This window comes from Ceratotherium simum, chromosome 17 (assembly GCF_057802395.1).
Source record: "Ceratotherium simum simum isolate JZ-2026a chromosome 17, ASM5780239v1, whole genome shotgun sequence".
Taxonomy (NCBI): Eukaryota; Metazoa; Chordata; class Mammalia; order Perissodactyla; family Rhinocerotidae; genus Ceratotherium; species Ceratotherium simum.
Window position 1 is genome coordinate 38,033,421 of NC_141916.1, and position 24,220 is coordinate 38,057,640.

Here is a 24,220-nt window from a genome sequence, read left to right on the forward strand (position 1 = left end):
TTCGATTTATCCTTTCAAGTTTCACTTCATCCATCCAATGGAGTTAATAACAATAGTTTTTTCGACTATCCAGGCCTGTTTTACAGATGAAGTGAAGTAATATGTGTGTACTAGAAAGAGCAAAGACTTTGGGATCCAGTAGGTTGAACTTAGCTTCATCTTGGGCAAGTCATGGTATTTCCTTAAGTTCCAATTGGTTTCTTAAATGGTAAAACAGATGTACCAATATCTAATTCAAAAGATTATTGTGAGCAGGTTGAGATAATACTTGGAAAGGACCTGGTAAACTGCTTAGCACTTAGCCCTCAAAATAGTAGCTGTCGTTATCATGTCATTGTCGACAAGAGAGTTAAGAATTTGTAGGGGAAAAAAAAAAACTTAGTTCAAGACTGTACTTTGCCCAATACGTTTTGTGAAACCTCAGACGAGTCCCTTTTTTGCCTTTTTTTTAACCTGTAAGATGGATATAATAACACAATCTGAGTCTTCATGTATTTGCTATGATTAAATGAGAGAATACAGGTGAAAACATCCAGTATAGTTCCTGGCACATAGGCTGCTCGAGAAAGGTTTATTGAATCTGAATTTAAAGTATATACCTCATCCAAATTGCAAATATTAGTGTCTTTATTCATTCACAGACATGACAACCTTGAGTTAGATATGTTTCTGATTTTACATCTTCCAAATTACTTGGTCTTAAAGAAGTTATTCATTTTTCTGAGGTATATGTTAAAAGTCAGGTACTTGAAAAAAGTGGCTTTGTATACAAGCCTTATATCTTCATGCAAGTTAATAAAGAGGCCAGGAATGTTCTGCAGGTTTCAGAAATCTGGCGGCTGTTTCTTTAACTCTGTAACTTAGACAGAAGACTTCTGTTTCTTTATGAGCACACTACAGTGAATATTTTGTCTAGCTGCAGGGGAAAAGCTTTGTCATGGACTTTGCAGACAATAGCCTTAAAAGTAAAATGGTCTGCTTTTGGTGCCGGGAGGTTCAGGGGCCTATTGTTAGTGCACAATGGATTTCTATTGCTGCATTCCTGCTTTGCAAAGGTTTGTTAGCTTTTAATGACTGACAGTACTCTATTGCAAATACCATATTGGCTGTGCCCTGTTTACATGCTACTCAAGAATTTTTGTGAGTGCTGGAAAAAAGAAACAGTGGTGTTTGTTTGACCTACTCCGATAAGGTTTTAAAAATGATTTTGCTAACAAAGTGTTTACTGGGAATGTAGAAACATTGGAAATTCTTGCAGAAGTATTTTAAAGTCACTTTTAAAGCCACAATGAACAGAAATATTGATTACAATAAGAAGAGATTTAATACATTTTATTACCCATAGAATTGTCATTACCATTTTCAAAACAATATCGTATAGAAATAGAGAAATTTTGAGAAAAAGTAAAAAATTCTTTAGGATCTTTTTACCTTTTTCCTTAAATGTGAAAAATGGAGAGATGTATTTTGTTACAAAGCAAACAAAATACATTTCACACATCCCATAGTGAATGTGCGCACAGTAGTTATATGGTATGTATGTGTGTATACACACACACACACACTGTATACATATACGTATATATGTATACATATACTTTGCACCATACAGTCAGACTACATAAAGCAGTAATCATTCAGAGCTTTTCACCATTTTATTTTCCACAAGTTTTTGACATCTGAAGAAGCATTCCATGTTGTCACAGTTTTTCCAAAGAAAATTTCATCTCTGCTTTGTTGAAAACTTCACACAGCCTTTGGGACTCTAATAGCTGATGGCTGTAAGATGAGGGCCTGAGAAAAGTAGATAGCATTAGCCAAAGATGATGATGAAGACGCCTTAGAATGCATTTTACTGTGGGGAAAATTAACCAGTTTCTAATAATCTTATGGTCTCTAGGCCAGACGGTCCCTTTGATAAGTTAACATGTACTCCCTTTATGCTCCTAGTAGGGGGTAAACAAATGTCTGAACAAACACAAATACACATAAACACCAGTGTGGAGAATAGCAGTGTGTGTCTTAGATCTAGATAATAAGTGTGGGTATTGTTATTTAGATGGAGCATACTGGGACACTTATCTTTTAGTACACTCCATTTTCTAACTGAATGCAGTGCTAATCGTGGGATTGAAAGCCATTGTAATTGTGTACCCATCTAAATGCTGACAAGAATATACAATTACATTGTTTGGAACTGAGTTTAATGTTTGGGAGTTTTATTAGCATTTATATTTACTTATACATTAAAATTCAACACAAAAGGAGAGGTCAAAAACCATGTGATGTATAGAAACACATATCAGACTAAAGCATAACCTTGCTCTCTAAAATATGTGTGCGCCGTCCCAATACAGGGCATTTTAAAAGAGTGTCATACAAATCTGAAATAAGCAAATAATAGGTTTCCATTATAGGCATTACTCACTTCTCTAGATTTTGCAATCTTTGTAAAGCTTCTTTTATACCAACTTTTTTTTTTTTAATGTTCGCGGTACTGGCAGATCTTTCCACAGTGTGCTTACCACCACACGATGTTAAACACATATTATAAAGTGGATGTAATTGTAAACACACAGAGGGATATAATTACATGTAGCAGATTTAAGAGCTAATTCTTTGCCTTTTTTTTTACTCTGCATTTTATCAACATAATTATTTTTTGACTGCAGACTAACACCCTGAAATTGACAAGCATCTATTATAGCAGGAATTTGTTCACCAAATTGAAAAACAATGAACTGCAGGTTTATATGTACCCATTGTCATAAAGAATTAGTACGGCTTTGTTCCGCAAGAGGAAAAAGCTAATGATTTTGAAACAGCAGGTGACAAAACACATTCTTTTTTTCCTCCCCTGTTATCAGTTTGTTGATGAAGTCATTATGAACTGGGGCCGGATGGGGATGGCCTTATTTTTAGCAGATAGACTTTTTTTTTTTTTTTTTTTTTTTTAGCAGATAGACTTTTAATGAGCTCCATTGTAAAGATAGTCATGTTGATTTGCTTGCTTTTTTTTTTTCTTTACTTAGAAACCCCCAGTATTGAAAAGCTGCTCTCAAAGGACTGGAAAGACAAGCTTCTCGCAATGGGATCAGGGAACTTTGGTGAAATAAAAGGTAATATGTTTGCAGTTATTTTGATCCAATATGTACCACAATGAAGTTGATATTTAGGAATATTAACGGTGATAAAGTACTTCTGCCCCCACTCCTTTCTGCCTCATGCATTCTCTGTCTTTGGTGTTTCTTCTTTCTAGCTTGAAAGATTTTCTTTCTTTCTTTGTGCCGTATAGGGTAAAGGATATGTTGTTTTAACAGAATAACCGCACTATATCTTTAACAGGCTTTGGCTTTTATCATATTTTAAAATTTACATGATTAACTTTGTAAGTAGGAATGTATCTACAGCAGGGTTATAAACTGTGTATTATGAGATGATTTTATGCGTTCTACATATTAGAAGTATGAGTATACAAAATCTACATTTAAAACCAGAAATAGTGAATGAGGAAAGCTTAATAAAAGGTTGTTTTGTTCTAACAAGGGCAACATTTTTGGTTTGGTTTTATTTGAGTCAGAAGTTTCATACAAATAAGAGAAAAATTCTATTACGGACTTCAGATGATACTGAGTATTTATATCTTAGTGAACTTTTACTAATAACAAGGGGAGAAGATTTAATTTCTCATATAAAAATAGAATCAAATGATCCTTTCAATTAATTTGAAGTGTGTTTTCTCAGGGCATAGTGGGCAATCTATGGTTTTCTATTTGTTGCCAATAGAACACTTTTGATTCTGAGTTCTAAAGGATTAATTTTAAGAAAAAATACTTATTCTTCAACATTCAGATATTTAGTTATATATTACTTTGTATATTTTTGATAGAGGCTGAATATATATTTAAAATACCGCCCGATTTATGTTAATATACATGTAGAAATATATGTATAAATAACTTTTTTGCATATATGTGTATGCACATGTGTTCTCCCACTAAGAGAGGCAATTTCTCTTAAGGCCCTACTGTATCAGAGCATCCTGGAGACAGGCAAAGTATAAATCAGTCTTCTCAAATGTTTGGCCTACATGACACTAACATCTCAGTATTTGGAAACTTCTAGACAATGTTTAACTGAATATTTTACTTTCCATCCATGTGTTTGGAGTTTACATATATTCAGTCTACAATTAGGTGTAAATGGCTGGTGAGAGAATGAATGGGTGCTAATCAACAAATTCGTTAATCAAAATCTATAATGGAATCAAATTCTAACAAATAATGATTAATGTACTTTAAAGAGCTTGAAGACAAAGTTTAAAGAGAACAGATAAGTTTCTTTTTCTGAGGCAGCAAATCCTTTGTGTTATTTTGTTGGATTTTAACGCATTTGCACCTGAGATAATAGGATGTATTCTCCAAGGTTCTTTATTCTCCTCTGACCCAGGTAATCACTGAGAGTAGAGCAGGGAAGACTGCCTGTTCCAAGCCTTGTGATCTCATTCCATTGGAGGACAAACATTTTTCCCTCCCTCATTTTCCTCACAAGTCAAACTTAAAAGCAGCGACAGCAGTGAGGATAAGCTCAGAGGAAAGCAGCTCAGCCGTCCTTTCAGGCTTGCCTGTGGGGTTAGTTCAGGAAGCTGCAGTACAGTCACAAAAGAAGTTTCTGTCTTTAATTTTGAGTTTTTTAAGCTTCACATTCAGAGCATAAGTTTGGTTATTGTCCTCTGGTTCTGTTCAAAAGCTGTTTTCTGAAGTATTTTAAAAGCAACTGTAGATCTTTCTTCTGTTGGGGCCATGGTTATTAGGTGCTCAGATAAGGTTTGGCAGAAAACTGGGAAAATAGCGCTGGGTTACTTTTTCTACTGACTGCCCATGACAGTTGCAATTACCAGCCATTGTTCCTAGGTGGCTAGAAAGTGGAGAGGATACAATAGTGTGTTGCCCTCTGGGGGTAAATGAATTTGACTTAATGGTTCTTGGGGAGGTCAGACACTATGATTATGTAGTGCCCAGGAATGTGGTTTTCATGCCACCTCAGAAGTTAGACAAAAACAATGGCTTAGCTGTTTGGCAGCTATTTTTTAGTGAGGCAAATAAAGGTGTGAGACTCATGTACGTGTACCCTGTTTTTGATCATAGGGAAGGATAAGTGTGAGATTTTTTTCGTAATCTGAAAATATGAATTTATTCAATTATTAGAGATATATTAATGATAACTTAGAATAATGTATTTGAGTAGAACCTGTGCATATATTAGGATGTGTACAACCTTTATAGTATTTACTGAATCTTGTGGATTGAAACTTTTTTCCTCCGTTACACTGGTCAGTTTTCATTTAACTTTCAATTAGTTCCAGGAAACGTGTGAGTGAAGAGTGAATGTGTGTGTGTGTGTGCATGTGCACACATACACACCTATTGAATATCTAAGACTATAGCCAAGTGAGGACAGAGCTCGGTTCCTCAGTGTTGGTTTCACATTGCTGTGAGTGAATTACTTTCAAGACATTTGGACAAAGATTAAAATTACGGTTTGGCAAAGTGAAAAGAAGTGTTTCTTACTATTTTACTATCTAAAAAGTAAAACCGGTAAACTTTAAAAAATAGGAGAAATAAATAGCATTTGGCCTGGGTAGTTTAGTTATCAATAAATAGTTGTCATACTCACTTAAAGTCAATCTCATTTTTCAAGAAACAATGTGAGTTAGTAAAGGTCACCCACTTCTAAGAGCATAAAATTATTTTTCATGTTAGATTATTTTGCCTGTTAGAATTTATACCATTTTATGGTCTGGTACTTTGGAAATGTGAGGTAATTAGGTTTTAAAGTTACATTAGAAACGATCCTCTAAAAAAAATACACAAAAAGGACACTAGATCCAGTTTTGCAGAACAAAACAGGTGAACCAAAAAGCTGTGCCAATAGCAAACCGCCAATACATGTTATAAATGGATTACCCGCCTGAAGAAATTATTTATTTCTTCTTCTCTAATCAGCCATGTAGAGTAATTGGCCAGTTTGTAGAGATTTTTTGCCCTTATCTATAGCAGAAGCACTGAGTAACCCTTGTGCAAAAGGTGAAGAAATACCTTTTATAGCCTCATAGTTATTGAGAAGGGGAAAAAACAGGGCCTGCACTCCCGTTGGCAACCAACAGTGTCACACATTATTTCAGCTAGCGTGAAATTCCATTACACTGAAGGTCATTGACTTGGCACTTCACCTGAGGACAGTATCTGGGGATCCATGGAGGCTTTGAGTAATCTAAACAAATCATTTGTTTTTCAATAAAATCATTGCAAAATTTGTATTTTACTGACTTCAGTATCTTTGTAGAACTATAACAAAAATATCTGCATGCAAAATTCTCTCAAATGTTTCCATCTTGGTGAGATTCTAAAAGCAGGGCATTGTTTGAAAGATTTTCTGGCTAGGTCACTCAGAAAAGCCTAGATAAGATTCTCTACCTGTCTTACTTGAAGAATTCTTTAGAGCCTGGTTTTTGGTATCCCTGGTAGACCCTTCTCACCCTGCTCACAATGCATTCATTTAGGCCAGCAAAGTGTCGTATGTGGTATTAAGAAAAATGCCAGCCGCAGTTGGTATAATAAAAAATTGACTCTTTTTGAAAGCTGTAATTTTGTTCTTTCTAGAGGATGAGACATAAAGGCAAACACCGAACAGCTCTAGAATGCCAATAATGGATTCAAGGAAATAATCCATTCAGCAATATTATGGCCTTTCAGAACTCATGAATTAAAGACATGCTATGTAGATTCAACATGTGGATTAAAGTAGATCCTCTCCTAGGTGACCTAAAATTTTGAGATAAAAAAGATATCTATATTCCGTATGTGGCTTGAAAGAGATAATTCTGTTTAAATAACAGATGATTTGAAAACAAGCAGGCTTGGAATAGGAATCAGGTCCCAGGTAATAAATGTAGTAAAGGGTCCTTGGAGTTTTGTAAATTTAAAACATGGAAACTAAAATCTCAGCATTTAGATATGTAAGGGTTTGTATCATTTTGAAAGTTGTTTTAAACTCCTTCTTTTAAAATCCAATAACTATCTAAGAATCACATAGTTTGCTAATAGTAACCTTGTGACTACTTCATTTGTACATTAACCTAAAAAAATATATGTCTGCACATTTCTACAAAGGGCTTGGAAATGTTGATAATTTGCTGAGAGAACTGTTGGGTCTTGAATTTTTTCAATACAAGAGTTAGCCATAAGGAAGGTACATAGTATAGTCATTTACTTACTAATAAAGTAAATATTTAATGTTTTTAATCTGCTAAGCTTGTTTTATAGTTCCTCGCAGTTGCTTATGAGTAATGTTTTCACTTTTTGTAAAAACTGCCTCAGAAGAACTGCATAAAGACTACTGGTGCACAGAATATACATTTTTAAAATAAGTTTGGCAGTGTCTTTAAAAGCAGCAAGTGACCTTACCTTTTCTGCAAATCAGTGACTTGCTCTGTCTCAGAATGCCAGAATCCTCATGTCAGTGTATAAACACAGCCGGTGATGGAAAGAGAACAATCAGCCACTGGATCTCATTGATTTGTGTATCGATAATCCAATTCACCAATTAAGAAGTTTTACATACCTTTTAAAGCAGGTACTTAATAATGCATGTTTTAAACAAATACTCTTACATATTTAATCTGGGTTTTATATTTGAAAATAAAAATACACTCTCCTCCACATTTTTCTCATTTAAAAATACAGTCATTCATTTAACAAGTATTCATTTGTGCAAGGGGTATGAAGATACTAAAATTAAAATAATCATAAAAACATTATTTTTTTAATAGATATGGACTCCAAAGCTTACACTATCCAGATCATTAGATAATGGAGTTAACCTAAAACCTTTTTCTCTTTTAAACTAAAATTTCTTTTACTAGGGAAGCATAGTGTAGTCAAAAAGATTTGGAGTCATGTTGCCCTGATTCTTCCAAGGGTTTGTGGAAATCAGGTTACCTCTTATGCTTTATTTCCTTGTCTGCTCATTTAAAAACAGTTGCAGATTACTATTTATTACGTGACATTAATGTACAAGAACTTTATAAACATCTTTATAAAATTATTGTGACAAAGTGATTTTATTCCTATTTTACAGAGAAAGAAATTGAGACTCAGAGAGAGAGAGAGTAATTATCCAAACCACATACTTTAGTTGTGATAGAGTCCTAATTCTGCGTGTCTTCAAAGCCTGTGCTCTTTTCATGAGGCATGGTGGTCTGTTTTCAGCAAAGTTGAAATGGTTGATCTCTAAAATCCTTTAAAACTTGAAAAACATTTCCTAACCCTCCGCAGCTGGATGAAGAGCCCCCTCTGAGATGCACCCTTGATATTCTATGCTTAGATCTGTCCCTAGCACACACACACTATTTTGCATTGTTAGACTGTTACATATTTACCTTTCCCTTGTAGACCATCTAGCTTAGTATTGGCCCAAAGTTTGGAACCCAGTATGTATTTGATGAATGAATGACAAAATAAAAAATGCCATGTTTTGAGATCACTGTTATTGACTACATTCCAGTCTGTAAGTGCAGCAAATTTAATGTGATATTTTTTTAAAAACTGTTTTTTTACGTTTTAAGTACAATATCCAAGTAAGTGGATAGAATAATCTTGGAAAAAGTTTGTAAAATTATAATCTACATTCAAAGGTAAACATTTGTAATAAGAAATTGTATAGAACCATACTTTTTAAAGGTAACAAGAACGACTCTTGCTTTCACTATGAAAATGATAATACATATATCTAGTTCATAATGTCCCAGAAACAAAACATTCAGCCATGAGAAAACAATGGTAAAGAGCATGGCTACTTGTCAAATGTTCAGTTTTGCTCTAATAGTAGTCGCCCTTAAAACTGAAAGCTTTCTATAGTAGATATATTTAAATCCAAGCTAAAGCTCATCTTTTAAGATATTGAAGCAAAAAGAAAAACACTATTTTTTCAAAATAAATTATAGAAATCAAGAAGAATATTTACAGTATTAGTAGTGTACAGTAGAATATCAATTAATTTATACTGTCATGTAATAAATGATAGAATTTAATTGATTCCAACTTCTAAAGGTGTCTATATTGCAGTAAAGGATATATAGCTAAATTTTATCAAAGTTTGATTAAGTTTGTTCTTAATGAAAAAACTAATTCACAGATGTTTGCAAGTTGGATAACTTAACAAATACTCCTTTGGTGAATTGGAATAATGCCATTCATACCTTTTGATGAGGGGTTCTGCCTTTTCTCTCTTGTTGGGTAAGACCACTGCTGAAAGAAGCTTTAGTTGTAAATTTAGAATAATTTGTTAGTTTTTATTCATTTTATTTTCAGTTGTTGAACAAGTACAGCTATCTGTCTTGCCATGTGCTATGCTCTGGAGATGTAATGGCAGCATATATAAGATTTCTGCCCCTCTGGAGCTTACAGTCTAGTAGAGGCTCTTTTATTAGGCAGAATTTTTAAAGACAACACACAAATGATTTTTAGGTCCTTCAAGTGGAATAGCAGTTGAAAGCAACATTTCCATTAAAAAAAATGAACCAAGTAAAGTTTTATCCAGATTATAACACTGATAGTCTAAAAAACACCAACAATAAAGGAAAAAAAAGTCCTGGCAAAGATTGACTGTTGCTTTGAAACAAAAAATTATATATGATAATTTTTTTTGAGGGAAGAAACGTAATCTTAAGTTTACCTTTAGTGTCAAAATTCTAACACTTTTCCTTTCTTGGGTGATCCTTCCTTTTACCTTTCCTTTATTTGGATAATAACTCCAAATAATTTACTTTCATTTTGATTATTTAATTTTAAGCCATATGTCTTTCATTTGAGTGGAATAAAACAGTATTGGGAAATGTCAGCTTCCATAGACTTTTTTCTTATTATTCAAATGTATTTGAGACTATCCTTAAGTAAGCGTGATGAGGGTTATTCTTGTGCATAGAATTGTATGTTATCAGTCAATCAAGGACTCTTCTCTGTTCTTACGAAGTTTATTTATTTTATTCATTTAACAAGTGGTTATGGAGTATCTACTATGTGCTAGGCACTACTTTATAGATGCTGGGGATCCAGTATTGAACAAAACAAGCTAGTATTCTGCTGTCATGGAACATATTCTGTACTGGGAGATTCAATAAATAAATAACTATATCAATAACAATACAACATATGGTGCTAACTACTATGAACAGAATAAAAATTGAGTGATGTGATAGAAAGTGAGATGATAGCTTCTATAATTTCGGTGTTGGCATTTAAGTTACTAGAGTCTGGATGGATCTGAGTTGGTTGGTTGTTTATTTATTATCTCTTCCATTTAAATGTAAGCTCTGTGAAGCAGACAGTCTTATATACTGTAGTATCCCTAACACCTAGAATAATATGAGGCACATAGGAGGAACTCTGGATATATGCTGAATGTATGAAAGAAAAAAGCTGGTCATTTGAAGTGTTTCTCTACCATAGCAAATCTCGCAATGTCTGGAGACATTTTTGGGTGATATAACTTGGCAGGGAGTGCTACCAGCCTCTACACAGTACAGCTCCTCAGAAAAAGAATTGTCTGGCCTCAAATGTCAACAGTGCCAAGGCTGAGAAACCCTGATCTAGGGGAAAAGTTTTTCAGAGGGAAATATTTGGATTGCAAAAGCCCTAAGATAGGAGAAAGTTTGCATATTGACATTAGAAGAACTCAAAGAAGGCTGTGTGACTGAAGCATTTTGGCAAAAAAGAAAGTGGCAGGAGATGATGTCAAAGAAGTGGCAAGGGCCTGGTCATTCAGGGCTTTGTAAGGGTAGGGAGTTTGGACTTTATTCTATGTGCAGTATAAAGCTATGAAATAGTTTTATACAGACATGTGACATGATCTGATATACCTTTCTAAATGGATCATTCTGAACTTCAGTTTGGAGAATGGGTATTTGTAGGAAAAGAAGTGGAAGCAGATAGAATGGTTAGAAACTATTGTAGTAGTCAAGTCAAGAGATGGTAGTAGCCTGGATTAAGAGGTATTAGTGGAAATGAAAATACATGGACTAATTTATAATATGTCCTAGGGTTGATAGGATTCCCATTGAATTAGATATGGAAGATTAGATAGACGAAAGAATCTAAGCAATGTATGCATGGTGATATCTCTCTTACTGAGACGGGGATGACTGAAGCTGTTCCTTTCCTTCATGACTTCTGTCACATTACATTAAGGAATGTTCTGACCTGCACCCCTTCTATGGAACCTACAAAACTATAAGAATCACTAAAATGATAACCATGCCTGTAGTTACTAGGCAGTAGGAAGAACTGAAACGTAGAATATTTCTCTCTCTTACTTAAGTAATCCTTCAATCTAAGGGGATCGAAGCAGGACTAGCATAGATTAAACCATACAAGAGTACAAATAACTGAAACATGAAAATAAATTACTAACAATGACACACATACATGAACTCATACCGTTAGCTATCTGAATCTGATGGAGCTAGACCATATATACATGACCTTGTCTCCATAGTGTTATAGACTTGTATGAATCTTAAAAATCTGAATCTAAGTGAAGAAACAGTAGCTCCTCTTTTTGTTTGCTTGGCCTCTGATTTTCCGATGATCTAGTTAATTTCCTTTATTTTTTTTTAATAGACTTTTTAAAGTCTGTTATTGGTGAGGATGCTTGGCCCTGAGCTAACATTTGCCCAATCTTCCTCTTTTTGCTTGAGGAAGATTGTCCCAGAGCTAACGTCTGTGCCCATCTTCCTGTATTTTGTATGTGGGACACTGCCACAGCATGGCTTGATGAGAGGTGTGTAGGTCTGCACCCGGGATCTGAACCTGTGAGCCCCACGCCACTGAAGTGGAGTGTTCAAACCTAATCACTATGCCACTGGGCTAGCCCTCATTTTTTTTTTCCCCTAAGTATAGGATGTTTTGTGACTATTACTAGTTTCTCTAATGTTCACAGACCACTTATTAGACTCTCCCCACTGGGAGATGATTATGAAGAACATGATAATTTAGAGATGAAGCCATAGGACTTCCTCCTTTATCTTAGTTTAGAACTTTATAAAAATGGAGAATATTTCTTTTGAAAAAGCTTAAGTTCCTTGGCGCAACTCTCCTTAAGCTAAAACCAGGACTCCTATGCAAGTCATATAAGATAGAATATCTCCCTATTTCTTTTGGCCAAATGGCATACCAAAACTTGAGAGTGGTTTAAGGAGAAGGGACTTTATTCTTTACATCATTCATTAAACAATTTTAGGTGATTTGCTATATGCCAAGTCCTATACTAGGTGTTGAGAATGGATTCCCAAAAAAGGGAACAACTGTTGTCAGTGGGAATCAGGAAAAGAGTCATCAAGAACAAGATACATGAGCTGGAACATGAAGAATGAATGCTTAGGGAGGGAATGAGCTGAGCAAGGCATTTGTGAAGGGTCACATTTGAGGGGGGATGGTAGAAAATTCAGTGTGGCTAGAATTTAGGATGTACAAAGAAGTGGGAAGGTTGAGTCATATTTGGAAGGACCTCATTCATTCTTAAGAATGAGTTGACATTTTATTCTGAAGACAATGAGGAATAAGTAGAAGTGTTTAAACAGAGGAAGTGATATGATTAGATTTGTTTTCTAGGAAGATAATTTTGGTACGAGTTTAGAGGATAGATATGTAGAGGAAAAAATTAATGACAGGAAGTTCTGTTAAAAGTTTGCTACAACAATTCATGAAAAAGATGGTGAAAATGGAGAAGGGAAGCCAGAACAAGAACTCTCCCTGGGTACTATACAGCAGTATTTATGTTATGTTGTCATTTGTGTAAAAGAAATTGTTACGAGTTGAATTGTGCCCCCCCCCAAAAGTTGTATGTTGAATTTCTAATCCCTAGTACCTCAGAATGTGACTGTACTTGGAGATAGGGTCTCTACAGAGGTAATTAAGTTATAATGAGGTCATTAGGGTGGGCCCTCATCTAATATGACTGGTGTCCTAATAAGAAGAGGAAATTTAGACACAGACATATACAGAGAGATGATGTGAAGACACAGAGAAAAGATGGCCATTTACAAGCCAAGGAGAAAGGTCAGGAACAGATCCTTACCTTATCCTCATAGTCCTCAGAAGAAACCAACCCTGCTGACACCATGGTCTTGGACTTCTAGCCAGTAAGTTTAAATTTCTGTTGTTAAAGCAGCCCATCTGTGGTACTTTGTTACAGCAGCTCTGGTAAACTAATACAGAAATATTCTGGTATATGCTTAAATCTTTATTAACAAAGGTAGGATATACAAGAAAATAATAATGGTGATTTCCTTTGAAGGACATTGTTGAGAGATCTTTCACTCTATACCATTTTGTAATTACTGATTATTTACTCAAGTGAACATAATAACATTCAAAAAAATAATTTTAATTAAGGACATTAGAAAAAACAAAACAAAGCTGTTTTGAGGAAATATTATCATTATTTGTTGATATAATGGATACAGGGATAGATATTTGAGAAGAGAATTGAGGATGTTGTTAATATTTCTAGCTTAGAAAGTTGATTGGGTAATTATGCTTTAAAAATTGGAGGAAAATGGAGAGTTCCACCTTATATGTGTTAAATTTTAAAACTGAGGTGCACACTCAGAGATATCCATTCTGCATCTAGAAATAAGTTACCAGGGCTGGAGGACAAGCTTAGGGTTGGCATATACCTTAGTTCATTGACTCTGAGACAGTATCCATTGTAAAACTCAGAGAGTTTATAATATACAAAGTATATGTCTTAGGAAAAACTAGAGTTTAGTAATTGAATCACGTTAGTTAGCTCAAGGCCAAAAAAAGGCAAAGGATGGGACTGAGAAGAATATGAGCATTTGTGAGTGGGCAGAAGATGAAAAACCAGTGAAAAAGACTGAGAAGAAAAGGTTAGCTAAGTAGGAGTTGAAACAGTGGAGTTGTGTCTGAGAAGTCATGTGAGAAGGTCAAGATGAAAGGAGGTTGGCTAAAGGTTCAAAAAGTTTGAATTGAATATGGACTATAAAATTGGATTTGTTTTGAATTTCAAGTAGATCTATTTATGTCTATGTGACTAAGTGAAGACAAAAGGATTTTAATCTTTCATATTCTGAATGCCAAAATGGTATTTGTTTATACTCATCATCAAATAAGTATATTTCTTTACACATTGGTGTTATGTCAGTTATTAAAATGGATAATGCCACGTTAAGCTTTTATCTTATACTTCCACATATTTACATGAAATACATTTTATGAGTATGTAAATAATAATAGTAATAATATTCATTATAGAAAATTTTCTAAACATAAAAATATGAAGAAAACATTAAAATGATCTATAATCTCACTACCTAGAAATAGCTACTATTAATGTATAAACAGATTTTCTTCCAGTCTTTTTTTCTAGAAATACAGATATGTGCGTGTATTGAAATGTTTATACAAGTTTTCATTTCTATCCAACTTTTTTACCTAGCTTTATATCATGAAAAGTTCACATGTCATTAAATAGTCTTAAAAAGTACTTTCTTCGTGGATGCAAAATACTCTACCACATGAATGTCCCATAATTATTTGATTATTCCTATTTGACATTTAGATTATTTCTAGTATTTTATTTAAAACATGTGTTAATACTTAACTTCACTTCTTACAATTTTCTTGGGCTAGATTTTTAGAATTGAAATTACCCCCTTGAAGGTTATGAGGATTACAAGACACGTATTACTTCTTCCAATTCCTAGAAATGTGGTAGCAATTTTCTCCTCTGCTGACGATGTATGAAGATTCACATTTTACCATCATTTGAATATTTTCATAAAAAATCTTCCCAATATATATTTATATTATTTAATATTAGAATTCTAATTATAATAGTCATATAGTTATTATTCTTACAGTAATTGTTCTTCTGTTTGATGGAATCCACATATCTGAGGTGTAATAAATTATTAGCAACAATTTATTGAGCACTTGCCCTGAATAAGGCTATGTATTGATAATAAGAAGGAGTATAGGCATGATTCCTGCTTTGTATTCTCTCAAAATTTCTTTTTTGGATGTTTATTCTCTAGCCTCTGTAAATTACATTAGAAACTTTATTTCCATTCCAAATGGGCACATGAAAATTATAAGCCACTACTATTTCCTAAAGAAGCATATGCTTTTTCAGCATAAATTGGTAGGAAGAAATGCAGTGGGATGGGGAAGGGTGACTGAGTTAGAAGAGATCCTTCTATCTAATTACATATACAGGTGGCAAATGCATTATTAAAATAGTGCTTAGTGTCTTATGTTTGAAGTGAAAATTGTGATTAAAAAGTATGTTTTCTCTTACTGCTAGTACTTTACCATAGGGGTATTGTCTATCTGGAGAATTTTAAAAGAACAATTAAAAGTGATATTGTTTCTGTTTCAATGAACTGCTCACATTTCTGGTGTATCAAATAAGTATTCTAACTTGGCTAAGAAGATTCACTGGCATGTTTCAAATATCTTGAGCATGCTATTTGTTTTAAATGGCTTCCATGACTTCTCCAAATCTTGAATTTGTATTATCTTGGGTGGCCATAATGTCCTCTGTTAGTTTTCCAACCACATTTGGTTATTTCATGATAGCCTAAATTTGTGTTCTCAAACTTGAGTATTTTCTCTACTAGCTACATTCTATTTTTGAAGAAAGCCTCTGAGTGGCATATGAGCAAACAGTCTAAACTTGATTGGCTAATAGATTTTTTCCTCTTTTAATGTAGAATTTCTTAGTTCTGATTCTTCGAGATTCTTTTTTTAAGAAAAGGAGAATTATATCACTGATAATATTTTGATGTCGTAATAATTATGGTTATTAAATTTTCATGTTTTTGTCTTGTCTCTTTAATTTGATAAAGAACTACTTAGGGCCAGGAACCGTGCTTTAGACTTCTTTTTATTTCCCTCAGGCCCAAGCATAGAACATTAAAAACAGTAGATGCTCAGCCAACAATTTTTTATTTACTCATAAAATATAAGGGGAAAAAGCTGTAGATTATTACTTGTCATGAATAAAAGATAATCAAAATTTTGTTCATTCTGATATTTTGTAATGGGTAAATAGCCATCACTTTTTACTGTTGAGTTAAAATCTAAAAGAATGGAACGATATGTTTGTTTGTGTATTAAGCCGTATATTTGAAATACTTCTCTATACAGCAGAGTCATTGCTGTTGAAAAATCACTCTTTTCTCCTTTCTCTTTTCTTGTATGTTTTATTGCCATGTTATTTTCAGGGACTCCCGAAAGCCTAGCTGAGAAGGAGAGGCAGCTCATGGGTATGATCAATCAGCTGACCAGCCTACGAGAGCAGCTGCTGGCTGCCCACGATGAGCAGAAGAAACTGGCTGCATCTCAGATTGAGAAGCAGCGTCAGCAAATGGAGCTGGCCAAGCAGCAACAAGAACAGGTAAGAGCTAGAGACACAGTCGAATGCCTCAGGTGTCATTTTGCCTCCTATTTATAGGTCACTCTCTTAGGCACACAAAGATCAATAAAAGCCTCTCCCCACCTGCTGCACATAGGTAAATAAAAAGGCAAAACACCAAAGCAAACAAAAAACTCTGATCTAAAGAAGTTTATCAACCACTTTAGTGGTATATAGCATGGAAGTAATTACAATCAAGGTGAAATTTTTATAGGTCATGAGAGAAATACCAAAAAGAACCATGGAGAGTCAAGAGAACGTTGCCAGTTAAGGACATTATGAAAGATTTCATTAAACAGGTGTTTCGTATGACCTTGGAAGACTAGGTGGGATTCAACAAGTGGAGTCAGTTTCCAATTATGGGGTGGGAAGATTTGTTAGGAGGCTATTATAATAATTTAAATATGAAGGAGTGAGAATCTAAACTAGATACGAAAATGACCATGGAGAGAGAAAAGAAAGGAATAAACAGATGGAGGAGTTATGGTTAGTTGAATTTTTTGAGTGGGCAAAAGAAAGAGGAAAGGCATTGATCTTGGGTAATAGGGAAAGTCAGGAGGAGACCAAATTTGGAAAAGCAGGTATTTTTATTATGTTGAATTAGAGCTGTTGTCATGTTGTCCATTGGGAAGTATGTGAGAGACAGGTAGAATCCCAATCAACAGTTTGTAAAAGAGAGCTGAGCTAAATTTCTTAGATTATCTACATGGAGATGGTAGTTTAAACCACTGGAGTAGACGAGTTCTATTCATTTATTCAACAAACAGTAATCAAATGCTTCTTATGTGTCAGGCACTGTGCTAACTGCTGAGGCTACCTCAGTTAACCAGAAAGACAAAGCCCTTCAATGCTATTGGAAAGAGAAAGACGATTAACAAAGGAAAAGAGAAATTTACAAAATAATTTCAGAGAGTGATAAGTAATTTGAAGAAATGTAAGAAGAGTAATTTGATAAATATTGATTGGTATGGCAAGGCAGTGTTTCTTAGATTGGGCAATTGAATCTGGCAGTTAGGCTCAGATCTGAATAACATACAGGAGGCAGCCATATTAACATCTGGGGCCAGAGTGTTTCATGTAGAGTAATGGCAGGTTTATAGGCCTTAAATTATAGTTGTGATGATATCATGAGAAAATAGAAAGGAACTAAGGGTAGATCTTTGGAAGATACTGAGATATAGTTGATAGAGAGAGGAAAATGAACATATCTAGAAGCAAGAAGCTAGTAGATCTGTCACTTAGATTCTCATTGTTGGCCTTAAAGCATGTGGCTTCTATGGAGCTGTAGTAGCAGAAATCAGACAGTAAGAATTGACATATAGAAGAGTTGATATGTTGTGGAAAAATGGAGGCAATGCATAAGAACTATTACTTAAAGAAAATTGGTAGTAATGGGAAGGGAAGATAGAGGGTGTCATAGGGTGAGCTTACATATAAAGATGGCGCATTTTTTCTAGGGCTAACTCCCTTTACCATCCAACGTTCTGGGTTCAGTCCGCTCGCCATTCTAAGTGGAAGAGATCCATTATTTAGTCAAGGATACTTGTCTGTCCACACAAATACTGCAAAACCTTCTAAACAGTTTTCGAAATGTAAACTAGCACAGTTGAAAGAGGTGAAGAAATACTCAGATTACATTTGAGGAGACCTCCTTTCTTTCAGTTTACTCTTCTCTACTTGGTAGTTCTGCTCTGCCCGAAAGATATTTCTATTTTTAATGAAATGCCTCATCATTTTCCTTGAAGATATATTTGGCCTGTTATTGGATATGGCCCATATTTCTCTTGCTTTACCCCTATGATAAAACAGTTCAGGATGCTTGCCTATGAAAGCCTAGAAAAACACCACTCCTTTCTTGTTCATATCTCTCAATACCTTCAGACATCTGAATTCTAGAAAAGCCTAGGAACCTCTGAAACTGTAGCTCAGATGGGGATATTTCTTTGTAAAGAATCCCTACTTTGGTAGGTCTGAGGGTACACTTGTCCTAAGAAATCTGGATGATGCTCTAATGGAGAGCTAGGTTCCTTTCTTTCTCTTCCATATTCTGGCCCATCCCCAAATATCATCAAAGGATTCTAGAATTTTTTATTTCCTTGACATTCTCCTTGGAACTTTAGAAGTCTTTAGTTTCTTCAAGAATTTCTCCCCTGTATTTGAGAGATGCCATGCAAAGATGCCTACACAGCCTGAGAGAAGATCCTTCCTGATAGCTACAGGTCAGGTTTCTAGAGCCCAAAAATCCCTCATGTATTGATTTCTAGTTGGGAAGAGTTGGATAATAAGTAAACAAGTAAAATATAGTATATTGATAAGGATTATGGTGAAAAATAAAGCAGAGAATTGGGGATGAGGGTGCCAGGTAGAGAGAGAGGCTCTTTTAAAATGGGTGTTCAGGGAAGACCTCATTGACAGGGTAACATGTGAGCAGAGGCTTGTAGGAGATGAGGGAGTGAACAGTGCACATCTAAGAAAAGAGTGTTCCACATGGGGGAAAAAGCAAATGCAGAGGCCCAGAGGCACGAGTATTCTTGAGAGGTAGGAGGATCCTTTGTGTGTTCAGGAGACAGTTAGGAGAACAATATAGCAAGAGTGGAATGACAAAGGGAAGAGGAGATGAAATCAGAGAGGTAGCAGGAGGCCAAATCATATAGGGCCTTGCAGGCATTGTATGAACACTGGTTTTTACTCTGAGCGAGACACAGGGTTTTGAAAAGATGAATAACATGACACAACTTATATTTTAAAAGGATCTCTCCAGATGCTGGTTTATAATAGGCAGAAAGAGCAAATAGGAGGCTAGTCCAATAATCCAGGCAAGAGATAACAGTGGCTTGGAACAGGAGGAAGTGTGGAGGAGTAGGAAGTGGGGTCAGTTTCTTGATAAATTCTTAAAGTGCTGATAAAAAGATTTAAATATCAGCTGAAATATTGATATGTGGAAGGAAAGAACCAGACTTAAGAAAAAGAGTGATATTTCTTTTTATACTATCTCCTTTGCTACCTTTCTTCAGGACCAAAAAAGGAATTTTTTAAACCATATTCCTAAGATAAATGAAAGTATTAAAATAATCATAACTGTACCGATGTCCATAGGAAAATAAAATAGTCATTGGGCAGCCATGTAGACCCATCCTCATCATATAGCTAGGTTCTTTACTTTCATTCATAGTAATGGACTCTGCGTTTATCAATTTTTTCCTGAATTTTTAGTTTTCTTATACAAAAGTTAAGGGATATACTTTTGTAATGGATATAATAGTGATTATAACATAATGAGAATAAGAATTAGAGCTTATTTATAAAACAGCAATAAGTTTCTTAAGGTTAGAAGTTACATTCTCATGAGAAGGCTTCCTACCCTATATCATGTAATGAAGTGTTCGAAATTTTCTTATCTATTAATTCATGCATTCTTTGTCAGATATTCATTCTGTACTCCTTTTGCACGAGGCTTTGTTACAAATGGTGACCAAAATATACATCATCCCTAACCTCACTGTATTTATGGATTTCTACCTAGGAGATAGAAAGATACTAAAACAAAAACAAAAATAAATAAAAATTGTAGCATGTGGTGTATTATTGAGTATGTAGAGGGTGTTACGAGAGCAAATAATGGTGTGATTGTGCTAGTCTGGCTTAGAAAACACTTAAGATGACCACACTGAGGGCTAAGTCCCGAGTTTAATTTTGAACCTGTTGAATTTGAAGTACCTTTGAGAATGTCATTGGATAAACGAGTCTGAAGCTTAAAGCGAGGGTCTAGGCTAGAGACACAAATTTATAAGCACATGGCGTACATGTGGAAGGAAGTATAGAGGGAAAAGAATCGAGTGCAAAATTGAGCCTTATAGAACTACAACATTGAAAGAGCCATTGAAGGTGATGAAGAAGGAATAGACTGAGAGGTAGGGGCAAAACCAGGAAAATGGGGTGTCATAGCAAGCCAAGGAAGACAGTTCAGGATCAAGGGAAAGCACTTGAGTGTTGAATTCTGATGAAAGGTCAGATAGTGAGAACTAAAATCCACGTGGGAATTTAAAAAATGGAAGTGACTAATGACTTTATTAAGAATTATTTAGTAGAGTGGAGGCAGAAACCAGAATTGAGTGTGTTGAGGAGTTGGCAGTTGAGGGGTTTGTGTAGGCAGAAATGAGGATAGTATTTATCAAAAAACAAAAAAAAATACTGAAACGTCACTAAGGAATTCAGCATCTTAGAAGATTTTTTGCTGCTCTGAACTCCTCGGTCACGACAACCCCGTTTATGCGATACTCTCTTTCACAGAAAAGGGCTGAAAATGTCGGAGGCAGTACCTTCTTAATATATTGCCAGGAAGAGGGATTTTTGAAATTCTAACATTTCATACTGGATTGGATCACTGCTGTAGTGTCTTAGGCTTCATTTGTTTTAGGCCAAAAGAAACATAACTGTTCCTGAAGACTGTCTTGTTTGATCCTACTTAAGGATGAATTGCTGGTACTGTAGGGGCACAGGCACATCTATTTTCATCATCTTAATCAGTGCCAAATCAAACTTTGAGAAACAGAACATTGGTAATTTCCCCCTGGGACTACAATATACTTTTAAATTTTTCGTATGCAATTTCTCCACAGATTGCAAGACAGCAGCAGCAGCTTCTGCAGCAACAACACAAAATCAATTTGCTTCAGCAGCAGATCCAGGTCAGCGATCATAATTTCATACCTACTTCCAGTTAAAAAGTATATTTTATTTCTCATTCTTAGATGACCTAACTAAAATGAGCTCCAAAGTAAAAATTACTGTCAGCCAAGTTCGTGACGTATTGCCTCCTGTGCCATGAGAACCTTGCAGGTGGTGGCCCTGTTACTCGCCTTACTGTGTCGGGAGTTTCGGTCTAAGCAAGCTGACAGTAATTTTCATCCTATCGCTGAAAGGAAATTATGGCAGAGAAATGTTACAAATGTTTCATTTTCTCTAATCTTTAATGTTTAAAATGCACCTGTGAGTGTTCTTAATGGAGGAAATGCAGGGGAACCAAAGCAGTAGGTATAAGAGGTTTTCAGTTAGAGAGCAGTGGTGAGAGAACGGTTTTACTGTATGCTCAAGAGCCGTGTGAGATAAAGGTGGAAGTTAGGGTGGGTGATGATTTGGTGTTCAAGTCAAATTTCACCTTGGTATTCCCTGGAGAAGAAGGCTCTATAACCTCCATATTTTTTTATGTGGAAATTTGCAATGATGAGAAGCATCAATAAAGAAGGAAAAAAGCAACCGTATTAGTAACAAAAGGAAAAAGTAACTTGCCCAGGGTTATCCTGTCTTCACCACTTGCTAGCAGCATGAATTTTGACAAAATTTGTTTCTCTTTCTAAAAGCACTTATTTCGTAGAGTATTTATGAGGCTTTAATGAAATCATGGATGGAGAGCTTCGGCATAGTGTCAAGACTCATAGAAAGTGCTCAATGCACACTTGCTATGACTAGCAAGAAAAGGAATCAGATTCGTGGAGCTATGACTCCAACCCCACATAACATCATCCATCTGGAAGCAACTGTTAGATTAGCACCCAGCTTATCTGGGGAGAAATTCACCATTCTCTTGAAAGTTATATCATGAGAATCCAGCATATTTTATGAGTGTAAGTATCATAAATGACAGAAGCAAACATGTCAAAATTATTCTGTATTAATCATGTTTAGACTTCTTTGCCAAAAGTTTATCCCATTTTATCTAATTGGGTCAGATACACTTAATTTCTTTACCCTAGATTAGATAACCCAATCAGGGCTTACATATCTTATGCTACCTGAGGTTTGAGTGAGCTGGTCACAGCTTCAGTGAGGCAGAGGAACATCAGCAAGATGTTCCAACCGAGAGTCTTTGCCTTCCTTAGCTGTAATTCTGAGCAGTACGTTTCTAATGTGATCTCTAACTATTCCTTTCTGGAGTGTGGTTATTCAATTCAGTGATTTAAAACTGTTCATTGAATTTCATGTTCAGTCTAAGTACACTGACTTTGAATATAGTTTTGTTGATGATACTAGGTTATCTACGTTTTAAATGTTTTTAATTATTGCAAACCTGAGATAATAAAACTGTTATAGCAATTTCTGATTGTAAATAAGATAGAATTCCATAGTCAGCAATTTGGCCCTTTTCAAGTCACTTGGTTTCTTTGTAATTTGATGAGGGTACCAATATTTTTTAAATTTTATAATTTTTATAAGACTGAGACAGTCTTTTGTTAAACAGAATTGCAAAAATATATTTAAACTCATAAATATGCGGAAGGCTCAATAAGCAGTGTGTTCTGACATTTAAATTTAGCCAACACCTTCAGTACTTTTTCTGGAATTATTTCAGGATTATGACCACTACATTCATAATGTGGATTTTTAAGCTCTGTCGTAATGATAAAATGTTGAAATGGATGGATTTCTTGCTCCAGAGCGTGGAGCGCTATAATTTATGTCAGAACATTTTTGAAATAAAGTGCTTTAAAAATTATCTGTCCTAGAAATGGTATGACTACAGAAACTGTATTCCACAGACCTAAGACCAAGTTTAGTGACTTGCCCAAGATCGCACAACTAGTTACTGGTAGAACTAGAATCAGAAACCAAGTGTTCTGACTGTTAATAGCAATTTTGCTGATTGTGAGAAGTTTGAAAGCTTAGAATTTCTATTTGATCAAAAATGTTAAGCTGCTGGCCTCCACTGGTTCACAGAGTAAAAAAATCCCAATGGTCCCTAAAGGAAATAATGCTACACTGATAGTAATTTGGGGGAAACATTAAGAGGTGTTGAGATATTAAATTTGTGTATTTGTCCTCTTTCTAATATTAGTACAGATAATTGATACTGATGAAGTCAAAACCCATCAGGCTATTATTTAAAGAAAAGTCTGGTAAGGAGGGAATGTTTTAGGCAAAATAAGTGACATGCTAGACTGACATGCTGAAAGGAATTCATTTTCACAGCTTCTAGCATAGCTAAAAACATAGTTCTAAAGTATATTTTATAAATTGTTAATTTGGGACAGTCTTACAAATACTTAATAATAATAAGTCACAATATGTTTAAATTAGTCTATTGAGAGATAGTTCAAACAATTATGGAAAGCACTAATGTAGTGGCATGTGTAGAAATAGAAGATTAAAAGTGTAGAACAGATCCTTTTCTTCCCCACATAAATCCTTACCATATATATATATATATATATAATTTTTTTGTGTGTGAGGAAGATGGTCCCTGAGCTAACATCTGTGCCAATCTTCCCCAATTTTGTATGTGGGATGCTGCCACAGCATGCCTTGATGAGCGGTGTGTAGGTCCTTGCCCAGGATCTGAACCCGTGAACTCCGGGCTGCCGAAGCGGAGTGTGCGACCTTAACCACTACGCCACTGGGCCAGCCCCACCATATACTTTTTTAAAAATGTTTTCTTCTTCTTTGCACTTCTTCCTTTTCCTTGGCAACTTAGGACAAGGAGAAAGAAGAGTAAAAATCGAACTTGCTTTGGTGGAAGGCAAATCAAATTTATGACAAATATTATTATAAAATTTATTTTAGTCAAGGCATACATAATCAAATGCTCACATAAGAATTTACCATAGATTAAATTTTCTTTGATATCTGAAAATACATATGTAATGTATTTTGAATTTGATCTACTTCTTTTTTCTTTCTTAAATATGGAGCCTTAAGACCTTGTAGAAATAAACATACCAACTTATAT

The 24,220-nt window shown here is 34.9% G+C and overlaps 1 protein-coding gene across 7 annotated transcripts in view; it reads left to right on the forward strand.

The window, feature by feature from the left end:
• SOX5 (SRY-box transcription factor 5) overlaps positions 1-24,220 on the forward strand; it is a 964,162-nt gene that overhangs the window by 739,630 nt on the left and 200,312 nt on the right. For all 7 annotated transcript variants that reach the window (XM_087442676.1, XM_087442678.1, XM_087442679.1 and 4 more), the window contains 3 exons: positions 3,033-3,119; positions 16,307-16,479; positions 21,117-21,185. In XM_087442676.1, the coding sequence (XP_087298802.1) occupies positions 3,033-3,119; positions 16,307-16,479; positions 21,117-21,185 (329 nt within the window). The remainder of the gene's footprint in view (positions 1-3,032; positions 3,120-16,306; positions 16,480-21,116; positions 21,186-24,220) is intronic.